Source organism: Phocoena phocoena, chromosome 7 (genome assembly GCF_963924675.1).
Source record: "Phocoena phocoena chromosome 7, mPhoPho1.1, whole genome shotgun sequence".
NCBI lineage: Eukaryota > Metazoa > Chordata > Mammalia > Artiodactyla > Phocoenidae > Phocoena > Phocoena phocoena.
This window is the reverse complement of record NC_089225.1, coordinates 55400253-55427368: the sequence shown is the minus strand read 5'-3', so window position 1 is coordinate 55427368 and position 27116 is coordinate 55400253. Positions and strand designations below refer to the sequence as shown.

The 27116-nt window shown below is 42.9% G+C and overlaps 1 protein-coding gene across 9 annotated transcripts in view; it reads right to left on the bottom strand.

The window, feature by feature from the left end:
* RAPGEF4 (Rap guanine nucleotide exchange factor 4) overlaps positions 1-27116 on the bottom strand; it is a 321867-nt gene that overhangs the window by 75616 nt on the left and 219135 nt on the right. For 6 of the 9 annotated variants that reach the window (XM_065880400.1, XM_065880405.1, XM_065880408.1 and 3 more), the window contains 4 exons: positions 12838-12891; positions 12420-12526; positions 8463-8584; positions 6719-6902 (listed from right to left, as the gene is read on the bottom strand). In XM_065880400.1, coding sequence (XP_065736472.1) covers positions 6719-6902; positions 8463-8584; positions 12420-12526; positions 12838-12891 — 467 coding nt within the window. The remainder of the gene's footprint in view (positions 1-6718; positions 6903-8462; positions 8585-12419; positions 12527-12837; positions 12892-27116) is intronic. The other 3 variants (XM_065880401.1, XM_065880409.1, XM_065880407.1) reach the window with 1 other exon arrangement.

Here is a 27116-nt window from a genome sequence, read left to right as displayed (position 1 = left end):
ATCTGGCGTTCTATCTTTAGTCTCAGCCCCTCCAATCCATTCTCTACAGATAGCAGAGAAACCTACCTACTGCGAAGCTGGCCATGCCACATCTCCCTTTAAACCAGTCAACGGTGCCCCAAATGGCTATAAAATAATATCCAAGGAACACAGACGCAGACCTTCTTCAATCTGACCTCAGCCTAACTCTCCAGCCACATTTACCAGCACTCCTGGTCTGGGCACTCCTTCGCTTCCCTGCTGGAACTTCCTTGACATCTTTCTAGCCACAACCCCACTCCTGCACCCCTGCCAGGCTAGGAATTCTTTCTTTGTTCTGGGAAGAAGAGCACTAGAATATTATTTTCTGCTGCCCTTAAGAAGAAAGGGCTTGAGAATCAACCTAAACATCCAACCATGACAAACTGAATGCCTTGAGGAACATTCAGAGGATAGATTACTATGCACCTATTAAAAATTCCACCTTTAAAAAATACTTAAGGTTAAAAGAGAATGCCATGACATATTATTAAGTGTAAAAAGTTAGGGATTGAAAAGTAACCAGAGGGATAGGCACCAAAACGTCAATAATAATTATCTCTGGAAGATGTGATTGGCAGGTGTTATTTATTCTTCTTTGACTCTTTTCAGTAGTTTCCAAATTTTCTATACGAGGAACAGATTGACTTTAACAGTAAAAAGTCATAAAAATCTTGAGGCAATCCAATAATGATCCCTAAACTGTAAACGGCAGCTACACCCATCTTTCTGTCTCCCAGATCTGAATCCTAATGGCAGCAATCCAATGGCTGGGTTCCTGGGCATGTAAACATGAGGAATAAGTGGTAAATTGCTTTCATAGGGGAGAGGCAAATCTAAACTCAAGAAACGAACGGCCCACTTACTGCAATCATTTCTTCTGGTAAATTCCACAAGCTTACACTTAGGGCACAGAAATCTTTCCAGGAAAAACAAAGGCAAAGTTGGTCACGCAGTGAAGAAAAAGAATCAGAATAAAATCTTTTTTTTTTTTTTTTTTAAATTTCATAAAGATTAGGTCTTTCAGTCATGCTTCTCTTTTCATCTGATTTGCATCTGAGGATGGACTTCATAACTCTGAACATTCTCTTGGCATATCCCAACAGAAATCAAACCCCTAGGCACCACTCATTTTAGGCTTGCTAATCTGGGTTCCCCTGAGGAAACACATTTCCCTGTAACTATCAGGATTTCAAATTTCACACCCTCCAAAACAGCTTGGACAGGTAAAGACCCTATTAAAAGCAGGCTCGGGCTTCCCTGGTGGCGCGGTGGTTGAGAGTCCGCCTGCCGATGCAGGGGACACGGACTCGTGCCCCCGTCCGGGAAGAGCCCACATGCCGTGGAGCGGCTGGGCCCGTGAGCCATGGCCGCCGAGCCTGCGCGTCCAGAGCCTGTGCTCTGCAAAGGGAGAGGCCACAACAGTGAGAGGCCCGCATACCGCAAAAAAAAAAAAAAAAAAGCCGTCTCTGCTAACGAAAACACACAGCCTCTCAAGTGCCCTCTAGAGCAAGTGCGTGGAACACAGGGTGGAGGCTGTCTTAATGTAGCCAACTGACTGATAAAACAACCCTCCTTCCCCCTTCTGGTATTTTCTCATATCACTTGATTATCTTAAATTGTTTCCTTTCAATCTTATGCCCCATAGGATATGTTAGAAAATATTACTCGATCACACGAATTAAATGAACTCAAGCTTATGAGTTTCTGACCCATTTGGAAGACTCCAGAACCTACCAACAATTCTCTTATGTGTTTATATATATATATATTTTTTTTAATTTCATTTTTTTCCCCCTTCTGCTCAGGCCCAACTGTCTTAAGCTTCTAGGCTTTTAGGGAATTTCAAAATTGCAGACAAACCTAGAATTAGATTTGGGAAATGGCATCTTCTTCATTTCCCTCCCGCCTTTAGGCTGGTTTCTGATCATTCTAAACAGTGCAGCAGTAGGTCTCACTTTACTTGGAAGGAGAAGTTGGGACGCTTGTATGGCAAGGGCCTTCTTTGTCTCCTTGAAGTCTCTTTTTATCCAGCTGGCCTCAAGTTCATAACATCCTGCTTACCTGCTCATTCCACATCTCTTTGCCCATGGCCCCTCTCCAAAGTACCTGCTCAAAGGTAGCCAGAATCCATGTTTCTGCTGGTAAGGGTCTCCACTGTATCTATTTGCTGTAGGCTAACCTCTTGTTTTTATACTTTTAAACAAAGCAAAATCAAAACAATAAGCTCCAAAAGCTCATTTTAGGTTTGATGGCCCTGTCTGGAAGCCGCAACAACAGCACCATCAAACTGTCACTGTTCTATAGCACTTGTCCCCAAATGCCATCCAGGTCTGCACCTGTAAAACCGGGATGGGCATTGTGAGTCACTCTGCCTGCCACCACATAAAAAGCTAATTTCGCATTCAGAATGTATGTTTTTTTCAATACCAATAGCAACAAGAGTGTGCCAAAAAATTTCCCCTGAAGCTCTATTCTGTTTTTTAAACTACAGAACATTCTTTCATAGTTTGACAGTTAAAATGCCGCAGTTAATGTAATAAACAGAGAATTTTTCTAAGTAGCCTGTCAAAACAAGTGACACGTTTTTTTTTTGCTAGTGAGTCTCAGATTCAGAACAATAGGAAGTACCTTTCAAAGCAACATCTTCATTATACAATCAAATTCTCAAAGTAATCTTCTCATCAAAGAATATTGTGTTATTTCTTTCTCAGTAATTATCAGAGTTCTGCAACCTCTCTGGCAGTGGTGACTATTATAAAATGCCGCTGTGCTGAGTTACTATACTGGGGGGTCTTGCCCCGGTCAATATGGAACCAATGCATCTCATGCCTCCATATTTCTTAATGACTTGGCAGTTTGGGCAGTAAAAAGTCAACATTTACAGAACCTGTGAACATGCCCTCAAGTTCCCAGGAGCAAAGTGCTCGGCTGCTCTCTTCAAGGACAGCAGCGATACCATCAATTCTTGATATCTCAACTTATTTTCTTTCCACTTAAGTAAAGTAGAAGCTCCAAAGGTTATTATCAGATCAAAAAAATGGTGTTTGTTTTTTTTTTTTTTGTGTGTGTGTGTGTGTGTGTGTGTGTAGTTTGAAAGTCTGTCTCATAGAATTAGATTCCTTCTTTTTCACTTTTCCACTTCTTAGGGGCTGTCATTCCAATAGAAAGGAAATCTAAGAGTACCAAGTCAAAAGAACTACCAGCCCAATTCCAACATTTGAGGTTTCATAAAACCTGAAAAGATGGGAAGATCCCAAGGGCGCCCAAAATGATGTACCTTGGGATACTGGTGAAACCTGTACTTTAACAGCCAGTGATAGGTTAAAAAAGTCCAAACTTTGGAATGTAATTTTCTCTGAAGAATCTTTGGGCCGCCAAGGATCATGCGATTCAATGATGTATGGAAGAAAAGAGAGGCACAAGTACAGGCTCCTATTTCTAAGGGTAACTCACGAACCCAGCTCTCAGGCTCTTGTGAGGGTGAATCAAACAATTAGCACAAATATCCCTTGCGTGGTGCTTTGCACACAACCAGCACTCAATATATGTTTGTTGCATCTGAATCTAATTTGGGAGTGCCTATCGCATTGGATTAGAAACTCTCCAAAGGCATGAACCATTTTGCTACTTTTTAAAAACATCTTTGGTAGATGCTCAAAAATATTTGTGAATTGAATGGCATTTCTGTCTCCCTTGAAGCAAGGGAGAGCTGAGGGAACATCAGAGCTGGGGCTAAATGTTCATTTATTCATTCATTCACTAAGCAAAGGTTTACTGATGGTCAGCTTGGTGTAATGCACAGAGCTAGGGATACGGCCTTTCCTAATTTCCACAACAAGTTCAATTTCCCTCTCCATATTACATTCTATCAACGTACACTACACTTTCCTTTGTAGCACGTAGTGCAGTGGTGATTAAATGATTACTTGCATAACTAGTTGTTTACGGTCTGTCTTCTGTCCCAGACAGAAAGCTCCAGGAAGGAAGTGCAACCCTCTAGTTCAATGCTGCAGCCTTTGCAACTAACATAGTATCTAGGACAAAATAGATGTTCAATAAATATTGGTTAAATGACCAAATGAATGAAGTAAAATGAGCTATGTCTTTGCCTTTAAGAAACTCACAGTTTCCGATAATGTTTCTCACCAGGGGCATTCTTTTCAGGGCAGCTTGTTTTGGAGGGTTCTAGGTACTGGTGTGTGTTCAGCATCCCACATTTCCTGACGCCCCTAGGGGCTGTCCCCATCTGATTCAGAACCACTGTGTGATGTGGGCTTGAATGAAGATGGCAGCAAGAAGAGCAAGAAGGGATGGAGTCAGCAAATGATGAGGTAAACGAAGGACAATGAGACACGGGGGTGTGGGGAAGAGAGAGGGGAAGCAGTCTGACAGGAAGGAGAACACGGTTTAGAGTGGGGGCCTTCCTCGGAGTTCCCCAAGCCCTGGGGATTCTCCCTTCGCTCCCCAACCCCTGTGGTCCTTCAGGGCAGAGAAAACGTAAATTCCTGGGCAGTTTTCTTGACTACGATGCATGATTAGGTCAGTGAAGCTCTGGCTTTGCTGTTTGATACTTTGGATTTTCCAGCAACATTTTTGTTTGAAGAAAGTGTTTGGAGGCTAAAGGAGCTATAAACCATGGCTCTGAAGTTAAGGATGACGACGCTAACTGGGTGGAGGGAAGGCCTACTGAAACACACGGTGCAGGACATTGAGACCCGAGAGGAAGCTGTGACAAAGGGGTCACGGTGTGACCAAAAAATGAGCTATGCTGAAGAGCCTTTTTGCAGCACGGAGTAAGGGCAAGGGAAAGGGGGGAATCCTGGGGAAAGGGAAGGAGGGTGCGGTGAGTTGGTGTGCAGGGCTCACGCCGGGAAGCTGGTCTGAGGGACACCTCGCTCTTGGAAAGCGCCCAGGGGACACGCGAGACGGGTAAATTATAAGGCTCTTGTCGAGCCCCGCTGACGAATGGAGGTCGGCCAAGCCAGTGACTCAGAGTCGACACCCACAGCTGGCGCACACCGGTTGCCGGGTGGAGAGGGATTTCATTTCCAGCAGAAAAACATAAGATGTGTGTGCAGTGGTTTCAGATTCAGGGGCCAAGTCACCCCTCATTGAAAAGGTCTCCCTGAGGTTGGAACTGAGGCATATACCCTTCTTCATATGCCCTGTGGCAATTAGCTGAGTGCCCTGAACAGATGAGGGGCTCAATACACTCTTTCTGGATTGATCTGATAAAACTCATCGGAGTCCTCAACTTCAGCTGATGGTCAGGTGGGTTTCCACTGAGCTGGAAGGGAGGGAACACCTCACTGGCTGATTGGAGGCCTTGCAGAGTTTAATGGAGCAGTGGTGTTCTCTTAAGAATGTGCCCTTAAGATAAAAACTCTAATTCAAAAAGATACATCCAGCCCTATGTTCATAGCAACGCTATTCCCAATAGCCAAGACATGGAAACAACCTAAATGTCCATCAACAGATAAACAGATAAAGAAGCTGTGGTGTGTGTGTATATATATATATATATATATATATATATATATATATATATATATACACACATACACACACACACACACACACACACACAATGGAATATCGCTCAGGTATAAAAAAGAATGAAATAATGCCATTTGCAGCAACATGGATGGACCTAGAGTATACCATACTAAGTGAAGTAACTCAGAGAAAGACAAATATTATATGGTATCATTTATATGTGGAATCTAAAAAGTAATACAAGTGAATCTATATATAAAACAGAAAGACTCACAGACATAGAAAACAAACTTATGGTTACCAAAGGGGAAAGGGAGGGGGGAGGATAAATTAGGACTATGGGATTAATAGATACAAACTACTATACATAAAACAGATAAACAACAAGGATTTACTGTATAGCATAGGGAACTATATTCAATATCTCACAATAACCTACAGTGGAAAATAATCTGAAAAAAATATAAAACTGAATCACTTCGTTGTACACCAGGAACTAACACAATACTGTAAATCAACTATACTTCAATTAAAAAAAAATAAAAAAAGGATGTGTCTTTAAGCCAAGGAGCAGAAGCCTCCGCATGGGGTGAAAGTATGTGCTGAATGAATGAAAGCAGGCATACAAGCACAGGTATGAGGTCTAATGGTTCTGACGACCTCTGTCCTATTGTGTCAGGAAGAAGGGGGCTTCCACAGTCTGGCACAGAAGCAGAGCAGTTTGTTTGTCATGGACCAAAGGTCATTTCATACGTGGACCCAGTTTTGACACCCCGAGCCGACTGCGAAAAATCTCTCTAGCTTTAACTCATGCAAAAGGGAAGTGGAACTAAGAGGCAGACATACTGTCACTCCTTCAGCATCTCTCCTTTGGCCCTGGGGGAAGGAAGGCCATGTCTTTTTTTTTTTTTTTTTGTGGTACGCGGGCCTCTCACTGTTGTGGCCTCTCCCGTTGCGGAGCACAGGCTCCGGACGCGCAGGCTCGGCGGCCATGGCTCACGGGCCCAGCCGCTCCGCGGCACGTGGGATCTTCCCCGACCGGGGCACGAACCTGCGTCCCCTGCATCGGCAGGCGGACTCTCAACCACTGCGCCACCAGGGAAGCCCGGCCACGTCTTTTGAAGTCAGCCTTGCTTTCCTCCGCCCAGGTGTGCACCTTTGCACGGGTGACCTGCAGGGGGAGCCGCACGGCCTCACTCACGGTTTGCGGAGGATCATCCTCATGTGGGCGTCGGGGCCCAGCTGCGACAGCAGCAGCACGGTGTCTTGCAGCTCCTCGTCACACTCCTTTTTCTCCTCCTCTGTAGGCAAAGGGGCATCCTCATGCTCATCATCCAGAAATCGATAAAATAAATATTTATCTTGGAAATGATGCTCCTGGTCCACTATGGGAAACACGGAGGCAAGCGTCAGCTGCTGCACCTCTGCCACACGGGCCTGTTTACCAGAAACGGATGGACGGTGTCGGGCAAGAGAGCCAAGTGGCAGCAAAGTGGTGAGACTCCTCACCCGTCTCCCTCGGCCTCACCCAGGCGGGTGCAGCTGTAGGATGCGACCTCCGGGCTGCAGTCATGCACCTCACGGTCCTCTCTGACCCGCCCATCTCCTGAGCTGCCCTGGGACTCTCGTACGAGAACCCGCCAGTTTTCCTGAGATGGGCACTCTGACCAGCAAGAATTGCCTTGGTGACATTTTCTAGCATGTGGGTTATATGTCCTAAACAGGAAAATAACCAACTACCAGATCATGCTCTATAACGTTTGTTTGTTTCAAAGTACAGACTTAGCAAAAAACAGAAAACCCGACTTCGTCAGGATCAGAATTGATGTTTTTCTTTCTATGTGTACTGCTTATAAACACGTCTGTCTGCAGTTAAAAAATTAAAATTGTCTGAACAAAGCCGACAAGACCAAGCATCTAGGTCATATACCAAACATCTAGGTCATATACCCCTAGGATATTATGGTAATTTCCTTCCAGGTCAAGTTTTAAAGAGTTTTTTTTTCTCTTATTCCCTTTAAACAAGAAGATTTAGATCTCAGTAGGACAAACTCATAAACTTGGCTTAGAATCCCTCATCTTTTCAGGAGGGAGCATCAACCCTATCCAAAGATAAGGAGGAGTGGGAGGATCCTTGCTGCTCAAGATATGATCCCTGGAACGGCAGCATCAGCGTCGTCTGGGAGCTTTTGAAAACGCAGACTCTCTGGACCCATCCCGGCCCTGATGAATCAGAACCCACATTCTAACAAGAGTTCCAGGTGGTTTGTATACACAGTAAAGTCTCTGAAAACACTGCCAAGGGCATCATTAGATTCCCAGGTATTTAAAAATTAAAGGAATGATTTTAATAGTTTGTCAGTTTGGAAAAGTGATCTTTAAACAAATGGCATGAGGAGTTCAATCACAGTTCCACTCCAGTCCTGAAGAGCTACTCTGCTCAGTTAGAGCCCCTGTGGATATCAGGGGCTACGCCACAGAGCACACTCCTGATATTACGTGTGGGTACAAAAAAACTGGCTCTCCCAGAAAACTCAGCTTCTGAATTCAGTACTCTCTTTCATGTTATCAGCCCGGCCACACACTCTGTTGCTCTTCCATCGGCCCCTGCATCAGGACTGCTATGCAATGCTCAGAGTATAATCGTGCTATCGATGGACCGTGAATGCAAACTAATAAACATAATTGGAACTGATGCACTCGGGTTTCAATTTCATTTTCCCTTCATCCGCGCTCCCAACTTAGGAAGGTACAACGGTGGAACACTGCAATCAACGGCATCCACTTGCTGCATTTGTATTGCCGAAGGAAGATGCTAGCTCTGCGTGTCCCTAAAGGGATCATAATTCTTTCTGGCCCATGTGGGAGTTCAGCTACAACCTACCTAGGGGAGCGCACTTCCTAGCATTTCTTGAGGGTTTTCCAGGGACCGTGGCTCATCTTACCGTGGTTGAGAACACCGTCTTCTACCAGGACTTGCCACATGCCAACAGCTTGAATCCGGGAGTGAACACATGGAGTCTGCTGCAGCATCCAGTCCACCAGCTCAGTCCCCACGCAGCATTGTCTGAGGAGCGGGAGGACACAAAGGAGGGGAGGTCACCCCCGTGCAGATGAAGGACGGGAGATGGCTTCTGAGAGGAGACCGTCCCACAGGGCTCCACGCTCTTCCACCCTAAGAGGTCTCATGGCAAACAAAGCACTGCGTGACGTGGCCTCAGGTTCTCAAACTTTTGTACAAACCAATAAAACCACTCAACGCACGAGAGAACCTTCTAGGCAAGGCTGGCTAAACGAAAGAGCATTACAGGTGGCAGCCCCAGGGGAGACTAAAGGGCAGCTAGACGGGGAGCGTGATCTGGCAAGAGAATCCCAGGGCCAGAAACCCTTGAGCCGGTCCCAGAAAAATCTCAGTGTAAAATGAAGGCAAAGCATAATTCTGACTTCCTTCACCGGAGCCTTTTGAGGAATGGGTTAAGGTTTGTGAGGCCCTAGGAGGTGCTCCGTGAAAGGCTATGTGTAAATGCAAAATGATATAGCACTTTCTGTTTTCAAGTAATACTACTGAGCTTCCTCAGAGGGGTGCTGGGAGAAACAAGCAACTAGCGATGCAAATCTCTGAAAAAAGTGTGATGCAATGAGCATCTGCACTTCGACAGAGCCTGTCATCTGAAGAGCTCCAGATCCTTTCTGTACAGGCACGCGTTCATCCCTATGATGACCCTGTGTGGTAAGCTGCTCAGGATGGGCAAACTATGTGCGTTAGTTCGGAAACATATAACTATACACACATATTAGGAAACCTTCAGTAGGGAGAGAGGTGTTCGTGGCGTGACTGTTCAACCGAGGAAATGGGATCTTGAAGTCCGGGGGAGGAATCCCAAGGGACAGGAATAAGCAGGGAGTTTCAGAGCAGCTGGCTGCTTGCAGCTGGGTCTGAGTCACTGGTGACCTCCCCTCCTGTGCTGAGGATGCCACCATCTCTGGGACACTAAGACTGGTCCCAGCCCAGGGAGCTCCTCTCTAGTGTGAACTGGAGGAGATTCCCAGTGCTGGTACACTTTAGGAAGAGCTTAGCCTGGGAGAAGTCATGAGATTCAGCACCAGGTCTACTACTTATTAGCTGTGTGACTCTGGCCATATCGTTTCAAATCTCTGGTTCTCAGTTTTTTCATCTGTAAAAGAAAAGAGGAGGAAAAGATGGCTTCAAAGGCCATGTCCAGTTCTAAGACTCCAGGAACTCTGAAATCTATCAGAACTCCTGGGATGTCCTGATTCGGGTCTGACCCAAGAATACATCACAAGGAGGATGTCCTGAGAAAGCTGTTAGATTTCTAGGACTGCTCTGATTACAGTCCATACCTACACTTTAGAGCTTCAATAGGCGAAGAGGCACCTAGTTACTATTCATTGTGAACCAAACGTATGATCTGTCGTGTTCCTCATCTAATTTGAGAATTTATTAATGGGAAAAGTCATGTAAAAGTATAAAAAAATCAATTTCATGTGGCTTTTAATTCAATGATTACTTTTACTAAAAAGAGCATATGGCGTTGAGATGATCCCAGAGCCTCTTGGCCCTGGGACAGGGTGTAAGAGTCTTGCAGTCAGAACACAGAACAAAGACACACAGCTGTGCCACTTGTGGCTGGTGGAATCACCGGGTTTCCTCTCTATTAATGATCTTTAGCTATTTTAAAATCGACAGCTAATCTCTAGTGTGGTGATCACCGGGGGTGATGCTGCATCTGGGGAGACTTCAATCCCTTTGCACTGCAGTAATGGTAGAAGTGGTGGCAGGTGAAAACAGGAGGGAGGGACAGGATGGGACTGGAAACAAGATCTGGGACCAGGCACTCAAAATGTCCTGCAGGAAAAAGAAATCGTGCCTCTGGCTTCCGGTTGCGTCCATGGGTCATTATCAACAGATCATTAATTTGTGTCATAGGGTGTGGAATAGACGTAACACCTATATTTCAGGGGGTTAAAATCTTAGGACTATGGAGCAAGAAAGAGATTATGGTTTCTGACTTCTAGTTCCCATTATTTGTCACCAAAGATGACATCTTTAATGGAATTTCCCTAATGCAAGTCAACACTTGGGAAAGCGTAGTCACATCTTAAACTAAGGGAATATAAATTTAAAAAGAAAAAGGTCCTTTAGCTGTATGAGATGTTTGAGATCCACTTAATGAGTTAAAGAGTTTGAACTCTCTCTGAGGACATGGACACATGAGTTTAACCTTTACTTCCCTCAAAATTGTAACAGTGTGTAGGAACCACAGACGCCAAAAAAAGAATGGACTTCCAGAGTTGAAGGAAAAGGCTTCCAAATGTAATCAACCAAAATGGTAGCTGGTAAATATCCACATTAAAAGGGCAAGGGGAGCAATCTGCCTTAAGAGAGGGAACATGCCCTAAGAGGAGCACACTACTGATTAAAGTGTTTCTCAAATCCCATCTCATTTCCAGAATTCTATCAAGAAGAGGCCAATCTAAATGTAACAAGCTGCCAGTTTTGGTCTTATAAGCATATTCATGACAAATGCAAGCAGAAGAGTGTTAGTTTGCAGGGAGTGCCGAAAAAGCAATCCAAAGAGAAAGCATTCGCAGTGTGTTTCCATCTCTGTCCTTGGGAAAGAGACTGGATTTGAGGTACATATACTGGAAGGTTTGCTCTAGGGTAAACCAGGTATAATTTTACAGGTACAATCATGGTTGACGGTCATCAGAAAGATTATATATATATATATATATATATGTATGTATCCTTTGTGGTAACTTTAAAATTTGTATTCTAGCTTTTCACTGTGTCTTATGAATTTGGTTCATGTGAGTCAAATGGGTTTTGACTCATGCTAAGTCTGATGGGTTCTGAGGTCATGTCTAAACAAGGCTAAATGAGAGAGTCCGACTGATTGCTGAAAGAGGGCTGTGAGTCTGAACTGTGGGCGCAGGGAGAGGGAGTGAAGGCTTTTGTGGCATAGACAGGACGTTCTAGTTCCTAAACCACTGCTGAGTTGATAAAATCAAAAGTTAAAGATTAGACATGAATCCTTCATTTACCCACCATGGTTCAGTCATTCCAGGAGGTCGACTAAATCATACAGCCCCTGTCTTTATCATTTCTTAACTCCAGTGGCAGCTATAATGGGTCTTTATTCTATATGATTACAGAGGTGAAACAGAGTTGCATATCTTATTATATGCATACTAGAATGAAATCCTACATTAGAAAGTAAATTATGTAAAGGGCATTTTATATTTTTTTCACTCCTGTATCCTTAGGGTTTGGAACACAATAATGCCGGGTGCCCAGTAGGTGCTTAATAAATGTGTGGAATGAATGAATGACAGAATGAATGAATGAAACTTGCAAATAAACCAACCTTGGTTTAAATCCTGGCACTGCCATTCACTAGATTTGTGACTTGGTCAAGGAAAACTATTTAATCTCTTCTGAGCCTCAGTTTTATCATCTGAAAGATGGCCACACACCTACCTCGCAGGGTGTGATGAGGATGAAATGAAATTATATATATATATATATAAAGTGGCCTGGTACAGGGCTTCAAGTACAAATGAACACTTAGTGAATGTTAGTTGAATCTCATCTAAATCTAGTAGTTTTCCTAAAATACACTTCAACAAACAGAATTACAGAAGTTTTCTATGTTCATCACAGTTAAAGCAATGTCTAAGCAAATTAGTTTAGGAGTAACTCCTGGGAATATGAGGGCTAATTAGAGTTAAGTGGGGATCCAAGATAAGCTTAACTTCCAGAACCTGGAGGATTATAAAACATGCTGCCCATGGATGGAAAACAGGGAAACACAAGTTTGTTCTAACTTCACTAATCACTAATCTGAGGGGGCCATAGCCTTTAGAATTATTGCACATACCTGTATGTCTTCAGGTGGTATTTTCTATCTCTTATCATGTGAGGTGCTCGAGAGAGAATGGCATTTCGTAATATTTTTCCAGCCCTGAGGATCTTCTCTGAAGGAACCTGAATTTTAATCAGATGGGAGGAGGGGAAGAGAAAGGAGAGTTTATAGATGGAAAAGAAACCAGAGGCATCACTAAATCACTTTCCAATCTGACTTTTACTTGAAAAATACAATCCACTTGTACATTTGCATTGTTCACTCGTGTGACATGTCACTGTTTTACACTGAGAACTGAGACACACCGAGATATACTGTTTCTAGAAACTGTATCCACAGTTTCTTGATGTGATGCTCTGACATATGGACCACTTCCAGTAGTTACTTAAGAAGCTAGCTCTGCTGGCTCATCAACCCACCTACAGCCCATTACCTTGGTAATGGTGTTAGCAGGACGAAGAGGAACGTGAGGTTCAATGAGAGGTGTCTGAAAAATAAAACGTTAAAGCAAAAGAAAATTAAACAAAAAGCTCACTGAGGAAAATTATGGGTCAGGGAATAACAAGAAACATCCATTTTTATAAAACTCAAAATAGGATTAAAAAAGCAAGAGAGAAAATCTGCCTAAAGAACTTGAATGCACAGGCATTCAAAGGGCAAAATTAAGACCATTCGATTTGCCAAAATTTAAACGTAAATTATTAAAAATGAAAACAACCAAACAGATAGGAATGATTAGATGTTTGCAGGCTTAATGAGAAGGGAATCAATACCTACCCACAGCATAACAAACATCAGGGCAGGGGACAAAACAAAAGATAAACATGAATACAGATTAAAATGACCTATCTCAGGGGATAGGGATAAAGGACTGATTTAGAATGGAAATGAGCGACTTCATCCTCTCTCATGTAGTTAAGACTCTCTTCCTGCAATTTGTATTGTTAGAAAGTTTTAATTTTTTTTTTTTTTTTTTTTGCGGTACGCGGGCCTCTCACTGTTGTGGCCTCTCCCGTTGCGGAGCACAGGCTCTGGACGCACAGGCTCAGCCGCCATGGCTCGGGGCCCAGCCGCTCTGCGGCATGTGGGATCTTAACAGACCGGCGCATGAACCCGTGTCCCCTGCATCAGCAGGCGGACTCTCAACCACTGCGCCACCAGGGAAGCCCAAAGTTTTAATTTTTAAATGATGCTTCTTTGTGGTTTTACATACTCAAGTTCCTGGAACGCACTGGGGCAGCTAGTTTACCATCTCTTTCATCTGCAAAGTGGTATACAAAGTTTCCAGGATTTTGCAACTATCAGAACAGCTCTAGAATCTAGATAAAGCCCCTAGCACTATCCACATTCTTCAGATGAAGGTGCCAAATTGGAATCCCAGGGAAATGACTTGCTACACAGCTACACAGCTGAGTCCCCCAGTCCTACTGAAACCCCTTCACTCTATTTTTCTGAAATAGCTGGTAATGGCAAAGATACATTCTGTCAAAGGTGGTGATAGAACCATCAACACAACGCTGTTTATGCCACTTCCAGAAGGTAAGTAGTACATTTACCTATGAGATTGCGGTGGGCAGAATAATGGCCCCCAAAGATGTCCATGTCCTTATCCCCAGAAGCTATGAATATGTTAGATTACATGGCAAAAGGGACTCTGCAGATGTGATTTAGTTAAGGATCAAAATAAGCAGATTATTCTGATGTTTCTAGGTGGCTCCAATGTAACTGTAATCGTAGGGTCCTTAAAAGACGGAAGAGGGAGGCAGAAGAGTTAGAACCAGAGAGCTAACAGTGGGAGTAGGACTCAGCCCGATTTTGCTGGCTTTGATGGTGGAGGAAGCCAACAGCCAAGGAATGAGGGCAGCCTCTGGAAGATGGAAAAGGCGGAACAATACATGATTTCCCCCTGGAGCCTTCAGAGGAATGGGCCTGCTGATACCTTGATTATAGCCCAGTGAGACCAACTTCAGACTTCTAAACTACAGCACTGTAAGGTTATTCATTTGTGTTTCTTTAAGCTTGTGGCTTACACAATTGGTTACAGCAGTCACAGAAAACTAACACAGAGATTACTATACTTTATACTAAAAACCCATACTTTTTGCAAATAGAAGCCATTGCATTGAAAATAAATTGGTAGGTTTTTCCTTTGTCTTAATATATAATCAATAGGGAAAATGAAAAGTCAATATTAATCTTAAATACTTTAGGTACCTAAATATGAATATACATGTATAAACATATGCCTTCCTTTTTTTTTTTTTTTTTTTTTTTTTTTTTGCGGTACGCGGGCCTCTCACTGCTGCGGCCTCTCCCGTTGCGGAGCACAGGCTCCGGACGCACAGGCTCAGCAGCCATGGCTCATGGGCCCAGCCGCCCCGCGGCATGTGGGATCTTCCCGGACCCGGACACGAACCCGCGTCCCCTGCATCGGCAGGCAGACTCTCAATCACTGCGCCACCAGGGAAGCCCTATGCCTTCCTTTTTATTAACAATAAGTTTCAGATGGGTTGCTGCTTTTAATATTATAATAGAATTAAGGAAAAAAGGGAAAAGAATCCAAAGTTTTAAGAACAGCATAGATGAGACACAGATTAATTTAGAATGAAATCGCCCTGAACTTAAACATTTTCATCACCTTGCTGGCATTTAGACCTTTTCTTCCTCTCGAAATCACTAGAGCACAAATGTCAAGCAATATTATAATATTTGAGCAGCATTCTGTTTACAACTAGCATAGACCAAGGAATGTCAATCTGGTCGAATTCAATAGCAGCTTTAAACAGAGACCGACTTTGTCCTGAAGCAGCCCATGCTCTCTTATGGCAGACCTTTCATGGGAAAGGGACCATGAGCTCACAGACTCCCTGTACCACCTCCTCAAAAAAGACAGAGAGAATTCCGTGATGGCAAATCACCTGGAATCATGTTCAAAAGGGGGGAGGCCAGCATGCACCAGGGCGCTGGAAATATGTGCAGGCCAAACAGTTGATTATTTCCAGGTTGTGAGCTCCCAGTACTCATGCACCTTGTCTCTTTACGTTACGCAGGTTGGTTTATAAGTCTAGGACTGTGCCTGGTTACGTATGCAAATTGTAGAAGCCTCTGGCTATTCTTGAAAATAACAGCAGAAACCCATTTCTTCTTCCTGTCTTAGAAGAAGGAAGTGTAGGTATATGTGGTCTAGAGTAGATGAATGTAGGATAAGCTTCTGAGGTAACCTTTTCTTTCCTATGGGGGAAAAAAACATCTGTTTGCCTTTGCAGTAGTCTTTGAGAGGCTGGCTGAGCCAGAGGTCAAGAAGATGCCCGTGCTTGAGGATAACTGATGAATGTTTATTCTTTGGTAGGCGTGATGAAACATTATTTGAAGATTGCATCTTTTTATTTGTTTCTACAAAAATGACTATATTTAAGCAAAATGCTAATAAGTGGTCCCTAGGTAGTCAATTTGGTTGGACAGTTCCCTTTTTGCTTCCTTGGAGCCCTGAAAAGAAACTATTACCAAAGCAGGGGAAGCATCAGACTTCAACCAGTTCCTTTGATTTGCGACTTCTAAAGGAGCAAAACGTACACAGGTTGCCTTTTAGCGAGATAATCCCAGGACCAAGAGGCTGTTTAATCTGTTGAGAGGCAGCATTCTCAGAACCTTCCCTGGCTCAGAGATTTTAGGTTTGGAGGCAACATAATGAATAGATGCTTTGAGAGGGGGACAGTCCCTTTATTTAAATAAAACCTCCAAGGAACACACGCAGGGTGAAAGCAGGGAAAGTTTTACTTGGAGGGGGAGGGGAATAAACACTTGTCTTTGAAAGGGACTCCATCCCGTATTCAGTTAGGCAAGCTTCTATGATGTAAGAGCTACGTTGGTGCCTAGCAGCCATGCACTGTGAGGCAGAGGGCTGTGACAGGTGGGCCGGGACCCTGGGACACGAAGTCACTGCCAGTGCCTGTTCAGGGGCCCCTTCCATAGGGAGTATGACTTTATTGCTTTTGTATCTGCTTATTTATTTCCTTTTTGGTTTCCCGTGGCTTTCAAGTAAAGTTTTTATCTTTGAGAATTTCACTTTAGCTGAGCTTTAGTGAAATGAGGAAAGGAATTTCATTTTATAAATTTCATTCCCTCAATAGGAGAGGGAAAGAAGCAGGATGGGGTGATTAGTGAGAATCCAAACAAGAAAATCAGCCCTAAAAGCAGGACCAAGGACTTCCTGTGTCAGGCCTTTTACATGTGTTACCTTATTTTATTATTACTCTCATATTTTATTGAGAAAACTAAGGCCAGCAACACACAGGGACTTGAGCTCACACAGATAATGACTGGAAGAGCTGGGAAGTGAATCAAGGTCAGTCTCATTCCAGTGTCTACGCTGCAGGAACAGTGACCCACCGCACCTGCTCTTTTCTCCTACAGATATCATGGCTCACACTGTGGAAGAGTTAACATTCCATTTAATTAAAGTTCATTGAGAAAAATGCATCTAAGCCCTTCTCAGTTACCAGGTACCAGAGTTGATCTTATGCGTTTCCAGCAATAAACGTTCATGACATCCTACTGAGATGACACGTTAGCACCATGCATCATGCTTGGTCTGAATTAACTTTTTAAAAAGCAACTTTCTGGGGCTTCCCTGGTGGCGCAGTGGTTGGGAGTCCGCCTGCCGATGCAGGGGACGCGGGTTCGTGCCCCGGTCCGGGAAGATCCCACATGCCGCCGGGCGGCTGGGCCCGTGAGCCATGGCCGCTGAGCCTGTGCATCCGGAGCCTGTGCTCCGCAACGGGAGAGGCCACAACAGTGAGAGGCCCGCATACCGCAAAAAAAAAAAAAAAAAAAAAAAAGCAACTTTGTGACAATAAAACATTTGGCATTGCGGGACTGCCCTTCCAGGGCTGGAACAAATATACCAGAAAGGTAGGTAGAAGTTGAAGTCCTAGCAGGAAAACGGAAAGCACTCAGTATTTCCCATGGAGGGAATTTAATGCTGGAAACTAGCTTTACAGGTGGTGCAAGAGCTGAGAAGTCAAAGAGGTGATGAGGAGGTAACCTGGATTCTAGCCAAGCAGGAAGCCCTCAGGTGGGGGGACAGAGGAAGGAGGAGGCGTTGCCAGAGCCGGAGCCAGGTGTCCTGGTGGGAGCTGGAACCCAGGAGGGCCTCCTGGTCCTAGAGGTCCAGCCGCTGCTGGAGATGCTGCCACCCTCCCACCGCTGAGGGGAGCTGGAGACCCTTGCGCATCCCATCCCTCTCCAACCATAAACCAGAGAATAAGGAAAAGAATTGCATTTTATAAATGATTAAACAGAAGAGGGAAAGAACTAGCTTGGTGACTGATATTGGTGAGAAGATGGATCAAAGCAAGAAAACCAACCCTAAAGGCAAAACCAAGGCCCTGCGGAGGTCGGCTTCCTTGTGATGCACAACAGAGCACAGGGAGGGCAAAATACTGCTCAGAGGACAAACAGCCCAGGGCCCTCCACAGAGGGTGGTTGCTGTGACCACAGAGTGGGCACAGGGCTGCTCCATGTTCAACCCCAGCCCTCTCAGCCTCTCCTATTCCGTATCTCCCCAGCCACACTTCCTGGTGGGCTACAGGTAAGGAAGGTGGACAGTGCGTAGCATAGAGTGGGCCTTCATTAATGCTTCCTGGGCTTGGTTCCTAGGGCTGCCCTATGTCTTGATCTACAGCCAGACAACGCATATCACAAAGGAGCCCTAGAAGAAACAGACCCCCCTCTCTGATTACATGTCATACCTTTCAACACATCAACCATGCGTTGAGGACAAAAATTCTTCCTCCCTACCTGGGAATGAAAGAATCCGAATTGGGCTGTGAAGATGTGATCCTAAAAAGCTAGGCAGAGAGGACAGATAAAGGCAGAGGTATTCAGCTTTCTCTGCTTTTCTTGGCTTTCTCCCCTGAAGACTTCCCTCAATTGGTTCTTGTTTGCTTCTGGAGACGGGATGCATTCTACTGCTTTTTATTATGCTTATATTACTACCGAAAAGGAGAAACAGTAAGGGAAAATATTCCTTTTGGCACCAGAGCCAATTCAGAAATACTAATCAGGTGATGAAAAATCTGAGTTTAGTCTCTATTACAACACGCACAATATCTCCCCAGTAGATCATTATGAGGTATAAGGCGCTGTAATAGGCCTCGTGAAAAACCATATTCAGGCCCTTTTGAAAGGGGGTAATTCTTTTTACTTAAGTACTTGCTCATAGAAGCCTTTTGCAAGGCACAGCATTTTAAGCCAAGAGACAAGAATAACAGGGTAGATTGGGACACAAAACTCACGGCAGAACCCTGGCAACCCAGCGTAATAAAACGTCATCTAAGCCCACATCCAATTCAAGTATTTAATGAAGGTGTATTATGGGCAGAGCAATGTGCTAGGCTAAAGTACAGACTCTGATAAAGAAGCTGGTCTAAATGAGCTCTTGATCTTTTGGGGAAAGTAGAGCTTCCATGGATTAAACAATTAGTGAGAATCTGAGTCAATGAATAAGTGCAACAATATTCTGGATTTCAAACCCCCCTTTTCTCAGTCCAGGTGAGAAAATCTTTCGGAAGTGGGAAGAATATTTAATGTTTTTAGTGAAAACGATACACTTTTAGGAGTTACGTTCCCTTGTTCTGGCATTTTGGAATAATACAACTAAGGTCTCAGAAGTGTGTGTCTCAGTCTTGTAATAATTGTCATCAGTATCATCATTCTTTGGTTGACCAAATGAAATTAAAAGACCTAAATCAGACTCATACAGACTTCACCACTCTGAAATAACTATGTAAGTTTTCCCATTTGTTAACTCGTGGAAAAATTCATCTATAGACCTCTTTGGCTTCCATCGATAGGCTTTGTAAAGTTTTTCCTAGTTTAAAATTGACGTGTAGATTTCCAGGTTCAGCTTCAACCTGTAAAAGTGGTCACTCCTGCTGTTACGAGAAAAAGCCGAACAGAGTGAAAAGAATGACTTCTCTCAGGTTCATCAAAGAACTGAGTATGCCAAGAAAACTGCCACCCCGAAATCTGGCGAAACGGGGGAATCCAGTCAGAGCTGACATTTGCCTAACCTGGACTGGAAGCCATAAACAGGTAGGAACACTTAAATGGTGCTTAATTAATTAAACCAGGAGGCCGTTAGACTGAGGTGGCTCTAATGCCCGGTGGTCTGTGTAAGCAAACCCAAATCTAAGCCTGCAACTGCCTCAAGGTTCCAACACTGAAACCCAAGAACAACCAGTCACAGCCGGCGAGGCTTTACGCTACTGCCAATCAATAGTTTCCTAATTTTGCCTTCACCTTTTCTCTGTAAAATCACCTCCCAGAGCTCCCGTGGGTGGAGTGCTCCTAAGCACTTCCGGTTTCGTGCTGCCAGGTTCGAATCGACTTTTGCTCAAATAAACTCTTAATATTTTTAATATGACTCAACTGGTCATTTCGATGATTTGCTGGAGGCTGAACGTGGAGTAACCTGGGAGTGAGAAACTCCTGGGGGAGATAGTCTTAGGTGGGCACCCACACTTTTATGGGCTTTACCCCTTGGAATTCCTCCAAATTTTCATGGTGAAGAGTCACAAATGATCTCCTTGTGGCTTTGGCAGGGGGAGGGGAAGAATGAGCATTATGATATAAACCCAGAGCATTCTCCGTAGTAAAGGCCTGCTCTCCAGGGAAAAGACTTTACGAGAGTCTTATCCCACCTGGGGGAAGTGCATTTCCCTGACTCTAGTCTCCTCCGGCCTTCCTGTCTCACTTAAAGAAGGAAAAAGCAGCTAAGAAACGGTGGTGAAAGTCCCATGGCAGGGACACGGGCCCACTAAGTGACTGGGATTTAATCACAAGACTATATTCACTTCCCTTCTGCCCTATGTTCCCCACAAATGCCAATATAAAAATAGTGGATTACAGCTGAATGAGCTGTAGATTCAGACCCTATCAAAGGAGGAGTTCTTAGGGAAGCCCAAACACAGCAGAGGAGACGAAAATAAGGACATGAGAGGAATTTGAAACCTCTGGAATCTACAGCTACAGCAAATATTAAACACAGCCCAACTCCTAGCCAGATTAACATAAAACCTCACACTAAAGGCTTATTTATCTCAGTTCCTATCATGTCTGCTTTTCAACCAAAAATCACAAGGCATGCTAGAAGGCAAGGAAAACAGAGTCTGAAGAGACAAAGTAAGCATCAGAGCCAGACTCAGACATGATAACAAATTTTGGAATTATCAAACAGGAAATTCAAATTAACTGTGGTTAACACATTAACTACAGAGTAGCATTCCATTAATAGTACTAAGAAAAATGTAGACAATATGCAAAAATATATTGTGTAACAAAAGCAGAGAAACTAAGAAAGAAATGTCTTCCTTTCTTCTCCTTCCTCCGTAGACCAGCAAGAGAGAAGGAAGAGCAGAGAGGGGATGGGAATGGGAGAAGGCACAACACAGCCCTCTAACGAGTGCTGGAACCACCAGCCTCAGTCTCTTCAGAGATTCAACTCCACCAAAAGCTAGACGTTTAAAAAATGGATCTAGCCAGTTATGTTGTGGATATTAACAAACTTATCTAAAGTTTATATAGAGAGGCAGAAGACCCAGAATAACCAACACAATTTTGAAGGAGAAGAATAAAGCTGGAGAGCTAATGCTACTCCACTTTATGACTTACTATCAATATAAAGCTTCTGTAACCAAGACAGCATAGTATTGACAGAAGAAGAGACAAATAGATCAACAGAACATAACAGAGAGCCCAGAAATACACCCACATAGACACAGTCAACTGATCTTTGACAAAGAAGCAAAGAAAAACAATGGAGCAAAGACAGTCTTTTCAACAATGGTACTGGGACAACTGATGTCCACATGCAAAAAAATGAATCTAGACACAGACATTAGATTCTTCACAAAAATTCACTCAAAATGGATCACAGGCTTAAACATAAAATGCAAAGCTATAAAACTCCTAGAAGATAACGTAGGAGAATACCTACATGACCTTGGGTATGGCAATGACCTTTTTTTTTTTTTTTTTTGAGGTTGGGTCAGCCAATCTAGAGTGTTTGATCTATTGATTATTTTCTATATACCAGACAGATCATCCAAGGATCCTACAATGTAGGAAAGTGAGACTTAGAGTAAGTGAATGTCCAAAGCCTCAATGCTGTGAAGAGGGGAGATAGGATTGAAGCCCAAGACTGTCTGGTCTCAGAACTCATACCTTCCCACTGTGCCCTGGGGACTCTAGGTTACCACTTTATTATGCAAGGACATAACTCAGGAACAGCCAGGTGGAAGAGATGCGTAGGGCAAGCTATGTGGGAAGTGGTGAAGAGCTTCTATACCCTCTCCAGGTGTACCACTGTCCTGGAATCTCTATGTGTTCACTAACCTGGAAGCTTGGCAATGACTTTTTTAGATACAACACCAAAGGCACACAATCCATGAAATAAATGATAAACAGAACTTTCATTAAAATAAAAATCTTCTGCACTGTGAAAGACAATGTCAAGAGAGTGAGAAAACAAGCCACGGACTGGGAGAAAAAATTTGCAAAAGACACAGCTAATAAAAGACTGTCATCCAAATTATATGAAGAACTCTCAAAACTGAACAAGAAAACAAAAACCCTGTTTAAAAAAATGGGCCACAGACCTTAACACACGCCTCATGAAAGAGGATACAGAGATGGCAAATAAGCATACGAAAAGATGTTCCATACCCTCCACATCATATGTTACCAGGGAAATGTAAATTAAAACAACGAGACACCACTACCCACAGATACGAATGGCCAAAATCCGGAACACTGACAACCCCAAATGCTGACAAGTACGTGGAGCAACAGGAACTCTCATTCACTTCTGGTGGGAAATCAAAATGGTGCAGCCTCTTAGGAAGACAGTTTGGCAGTTCCTTACAAAACTAAACATGCTCTTATCACATCTGATTTAGCTATCGTACTCTTTGGTATTCACCCAAATCAGCTGAAAGCTTATGTGTACACAAGACCCTGCACACGGATATTTATAGCATAACTGTCAAAACTTGGAAGCAACCAAGATGTCCTTCAATAGGTGAATGGATCAATAAACTGTGGTACATCTTTATTCAGCACAAAAGGAAGTGGGTTATCAAGCCATGAAAAGACATGGAGGAACTTTAAATGCATGGTACTAAGTGAAAGAGGTCAATCTGAAAAGGCTACATACTGTATGATTCCAACTATATGACATTTTTGAAAAGGCAAAACTGTGGAAACAATAAAAAGACCAGTAGTTGGCAGGGGTTGGGGGGCAGGGATGAACAGGCAGAGCACAGAGGATTTTTAGAGCAGTGAAAATACTCTGTAATGATACCATAATGATGAATATATGTCATTATATATTCATCCAAACCCATGGAATGTATAACACCAAGAGTGAACCATAATGTGAGCTATGGACTTTGGGTGATTATGATGTGTCAATGTAGGTTCATCAGTTGTAACAAATGTATCCTCTGGTGGGAAATGTTGAAAACGGGGGAGGATATGCACGTGTATGGGCAGAGTGTATACGGAAATCTCTGTGCCTTCCCCTCAATTTTGCTGTGAACCTTGAACTGCTCTAAAAAATAAAGTCTTACTTAAAAAATGGACATGACTATCCTTAGTAACTGAAATAATATTTTTTAGGGCCCAAAGTGACAAAAAATTTATGGACTAAGTCTGAGTGTTGTTACGGTTGCTAAGTACCAGTGGGAAAGAAAGTATTCAACTCAGTTAAGAGTGGTTACCAGGGAGAGATTATTTCATGTGTACATTTCACTGAGTTGAGACTCCTTAATCCACCCAAATAAATATATATGTTCATTTTTTTTTTATGTTCATGTTTTTTTAAATTGTGGGAACCAAAGTCCATAGTTTAGTCTCGGGGGAGTCTGACTATCTAGCCAGGCTTATAGAGCAGAACAAACTTAAGTGTACTAAAGGCTGCTTGGTGAGTCCATAAAACTGGAACAAAGAAGTCCCTACAAGAAAAGTGCTGCCCAGATGCTTCTGCTGACTGGTCTGGGAGTACCGTTCTCTAGCAGGTACTAGCAAACGGTTCAAGTTCCTCTCCAGCATCTCCTAACACAATGCTGCAAGATGGCATGTTTTTAGAATGGTTCAAGCCCTCATCAATAGAGATTGTTTCTGATTTCTTCTAGTGGTGGGAGAGAGCCTCAGTTAGATACTAATCTTTCTTGTAATATACAGGATATTCTGAGTGTTCACTTTCTAAGAGGTGTGTCTACATGTCTATTAGATATGCCTAAGCCAGGTATTTGCTGGCAAAAAGCAAAAGGCTAACTTTCTGGAGAGGCACCCATTCTTAACAGCTGGAATATTCTCTTTGAGGTCTTACACAGAGTGGTTCACGGTTTCCTTATGGATTGGCCTGATCAGGTCCAGATTTTCTTTTAATGGTAATACCAACATATTATTATTAAATTTTCATTTCGGTAATAGGAGCTAAGAGATGCAAAACAAGTAAACCATAATATTCCACAAAGATCACTGTCCACTGTGGCATATCTACCCTCACGACTATAATTTTCATGGAAATATCAACTCTGTGATAAATTATTAAAGCTCCTTTCCCTCCTCTGTTTACAAATCTAAGCCTTCGTCTCATCACTCACCTTTTCTTCCACTACAAGAAATTCTGTCAACAAAGTCCAGAATTATACAAACAGCTCATACAACACAACAACAACAAAAACCAAACAACCCAATCGAAAAACGTGAAGAAGACCTTAATAGACATTCCTCCAAAGAAGGCATTCAGATGGCCAGTGGGCACATGAAAAGATGCTCAACATCCCTAATAATTAGAGAAATAATAATTCTCAAATTATTAATTCACGAATCAAAACTACAATGAGATACTACCTCACACAGGTCCGAACTGTCATCCTCAAAAAGTTTACAAATAACAAATGCTGCAGAGGGTGTGGAGAAAAGGGAACCCACCTACACTGTTGGTGGGAATGTAAGTTGGTGCAGCCACTATGGAAAACAGTATGGAGGTTCCTCAGAAAACTAAAAATAGTTATCATATGATCCAGCAATCCCACTCCTGGGCATATACCTGACAAAACTATAATTCAAAAAGATACACGCACCCCTATGTTCACAGAAGCACTATTCACAATAGCCAAAACATGGAAACAACCTAAATGCCCATCGACAGATGAATGGATAAAGAAGATGTGGGGTATATATATATATGTGTGTGTATGTGTGTATATATGTATATATATATGTGTATATATATACATATATACCCACAATGGAATACTACTCAGCCATAAAAAGAACAAAATAATGTCATTTGCATCAACATGCATTCAACTAGAGATTATCATACTAAGTCAGAAAGAGAAAGACAAATACCTTATAATTTATATGTGGAATCTAAAATATGGCACAAATGAACCTATCTACAAAACAGAAACAGATTCACAGACATAGAGCACAGACTTGTGGTTGCCAAGGGGGAGGCGGAGAGGGATGGACTGGGAATTTGGGGTTGGTTGATGCAAATTACTTTATTTAGAACGGATAAACAAGGTCCTACTGTATAGCACAGGGAAGTATATCCGATCTCCTGGGATAAACCATAATGGAAAAGAAGATGAAAAAAAGAATGTGTATGTGTATAAAACAGAGTCACTCTGCTGTACAGCAGAGATTGGCACAGCACTGTAAATCAACTCTACTTCAATAAAAAAAAAACAAAGGCCAGAATCAAGCACTGCCTTTCTTCCTATTCCAAATTCGGGAATAGTGTGTTGAGCACTTTTGGGAAACAAAGTGAATATAAGATTCAGAGGCATGGTTCAATTCTTGAAACTTTTGTGAACTGGTGCTTATTAACATATGAGCTAACAAAAGACCACCACATTTCCTTTTATAATCTCAAATTTAAATCTGGGCATGGTGGATTCTGGAAGTTAACATTTATTTATAACGTAATTCTTTAAAATAGAATGAATACAGAAGAGCTATGGTTGAAGCTTTACTTCCCTGGAAGCCAGGGAATAGGGCTCCTGCTGGGTTGATTCCAAAGGTAGATAAATGGTTTACACAACGTGTCTCAGGAAAAGCTCTTGTACTGAACATGCTAAATTAATTGGCATACACAAGCCAGTATAAATACATATTCTTGTATATTGGCATTACAAGCTAATATAAATACATATTCTGTCCCCTACTCCTCTCCCACACAAATGGTATGTACACTGGCCTGACCTTGCTTTTCTCACTTAATGTCTCTTAGAGATCTTTTCATATCAGAACCTAAAAAGCTACTTCATCCTTTTTTTTGTTCCTACATGCACTTTTGGGTAGCTGCATGGTATGCTATTATGTGGATAGGCTATACTTTGCTTAACAATCATTTATTGATAGATATGTAGTATTGTTAACCTGAGGCTACTGTATGCATACTGAAGGATAAAGCAAATGAGAAATTATGGGATATCCTATTTCTATCATCTCTGTGTCCTTGGAAACCCAGGATTCTCACTGTGGAAGAAGAAAGACATGTAGGTAAAGCTTTGAAATAATGACCAAACCAGTAGCAATGAACATCTTGAGTTTCGAAATCAAGTCTTCTTGGGAGAAATGGCTGATTCCAGGGACAAGAAATGTATAAAATGACCCTGGAATATCTTGTTATGAAAGCCAGGAAGGAAGCTATCAAAAACTACAAGGGTCACATCAAAAAGGACTCAGAGCTACCTTGGGTGCATAGAATCATAGATATTTTAGGACTAAAAGGGGCCAGAGAAATAATCTCATCATTAATCCACCTACTAAGCACTGCCTATCTGCCCAACACTGCACTGATTTTGCAGAGGAAAGAAAAGACACGGTGATATTATCTACGATTTCTATAACTCTGCAGTCCAATATGTTAGCCAGTAGCCACATGTAGCCATTTACATTTAAATTAATTAAGATGTAAAAAATTTTGCTTCTCAGTCTCATTCGCTGTGCTTCAAGTGCTCAATAGCCATATGTGCCTTGTCCCAGCCACGGTCACCTCCTGTCTAGGATCATGACAGTGTCCTAAGGAGTCTACAGGCTTCCATCCCTACCATTGTCAACTCCATATCCAACATGACCCTACATCTGATGTGGGCCAGATGTTACCCCTCCAACAGCTTCCCCTCCCACTCAGAGTGAAAGCCAAACTCCATACAATATACAGTCTATCTATCTGGCTCCTCGTCACCTCTCTGATCTTACGCCACTCTCTCTTCCCCTGCTCAGTCGACTCCCCACTCTTCTCCTGCCTGGACACACTCTTGCCAGCGCCCCCATGGCTCACACTCTCACCTCCTCCAGGTCTGTACTCCAACACACCTTCTTAGGGAGGCCTGCTCTGCCCATGCGAGAGTATACTGTATCCCTGACCCAAATCTGGCATTCTTTATCCCTCTTCCTCTAGCGCTTATCATACTTGACATTTTATATATTTGTTTCTTACCTGTTTTCCCCACTGAAATGTTAGCTCTCTGAAGGCAAGAGCTCGGTTTTGCTCTCTTTTCTACCCGCCAGCTCTTGACATGCAGCAGCTACTCAAGTATTTATTGAATGAATGGAGGAATTTCTTCATGGGTTCATTCGTTATAGCAGACTTCATCAGTGGGTGAGTGAAGGGAAAACTCTCTGTGA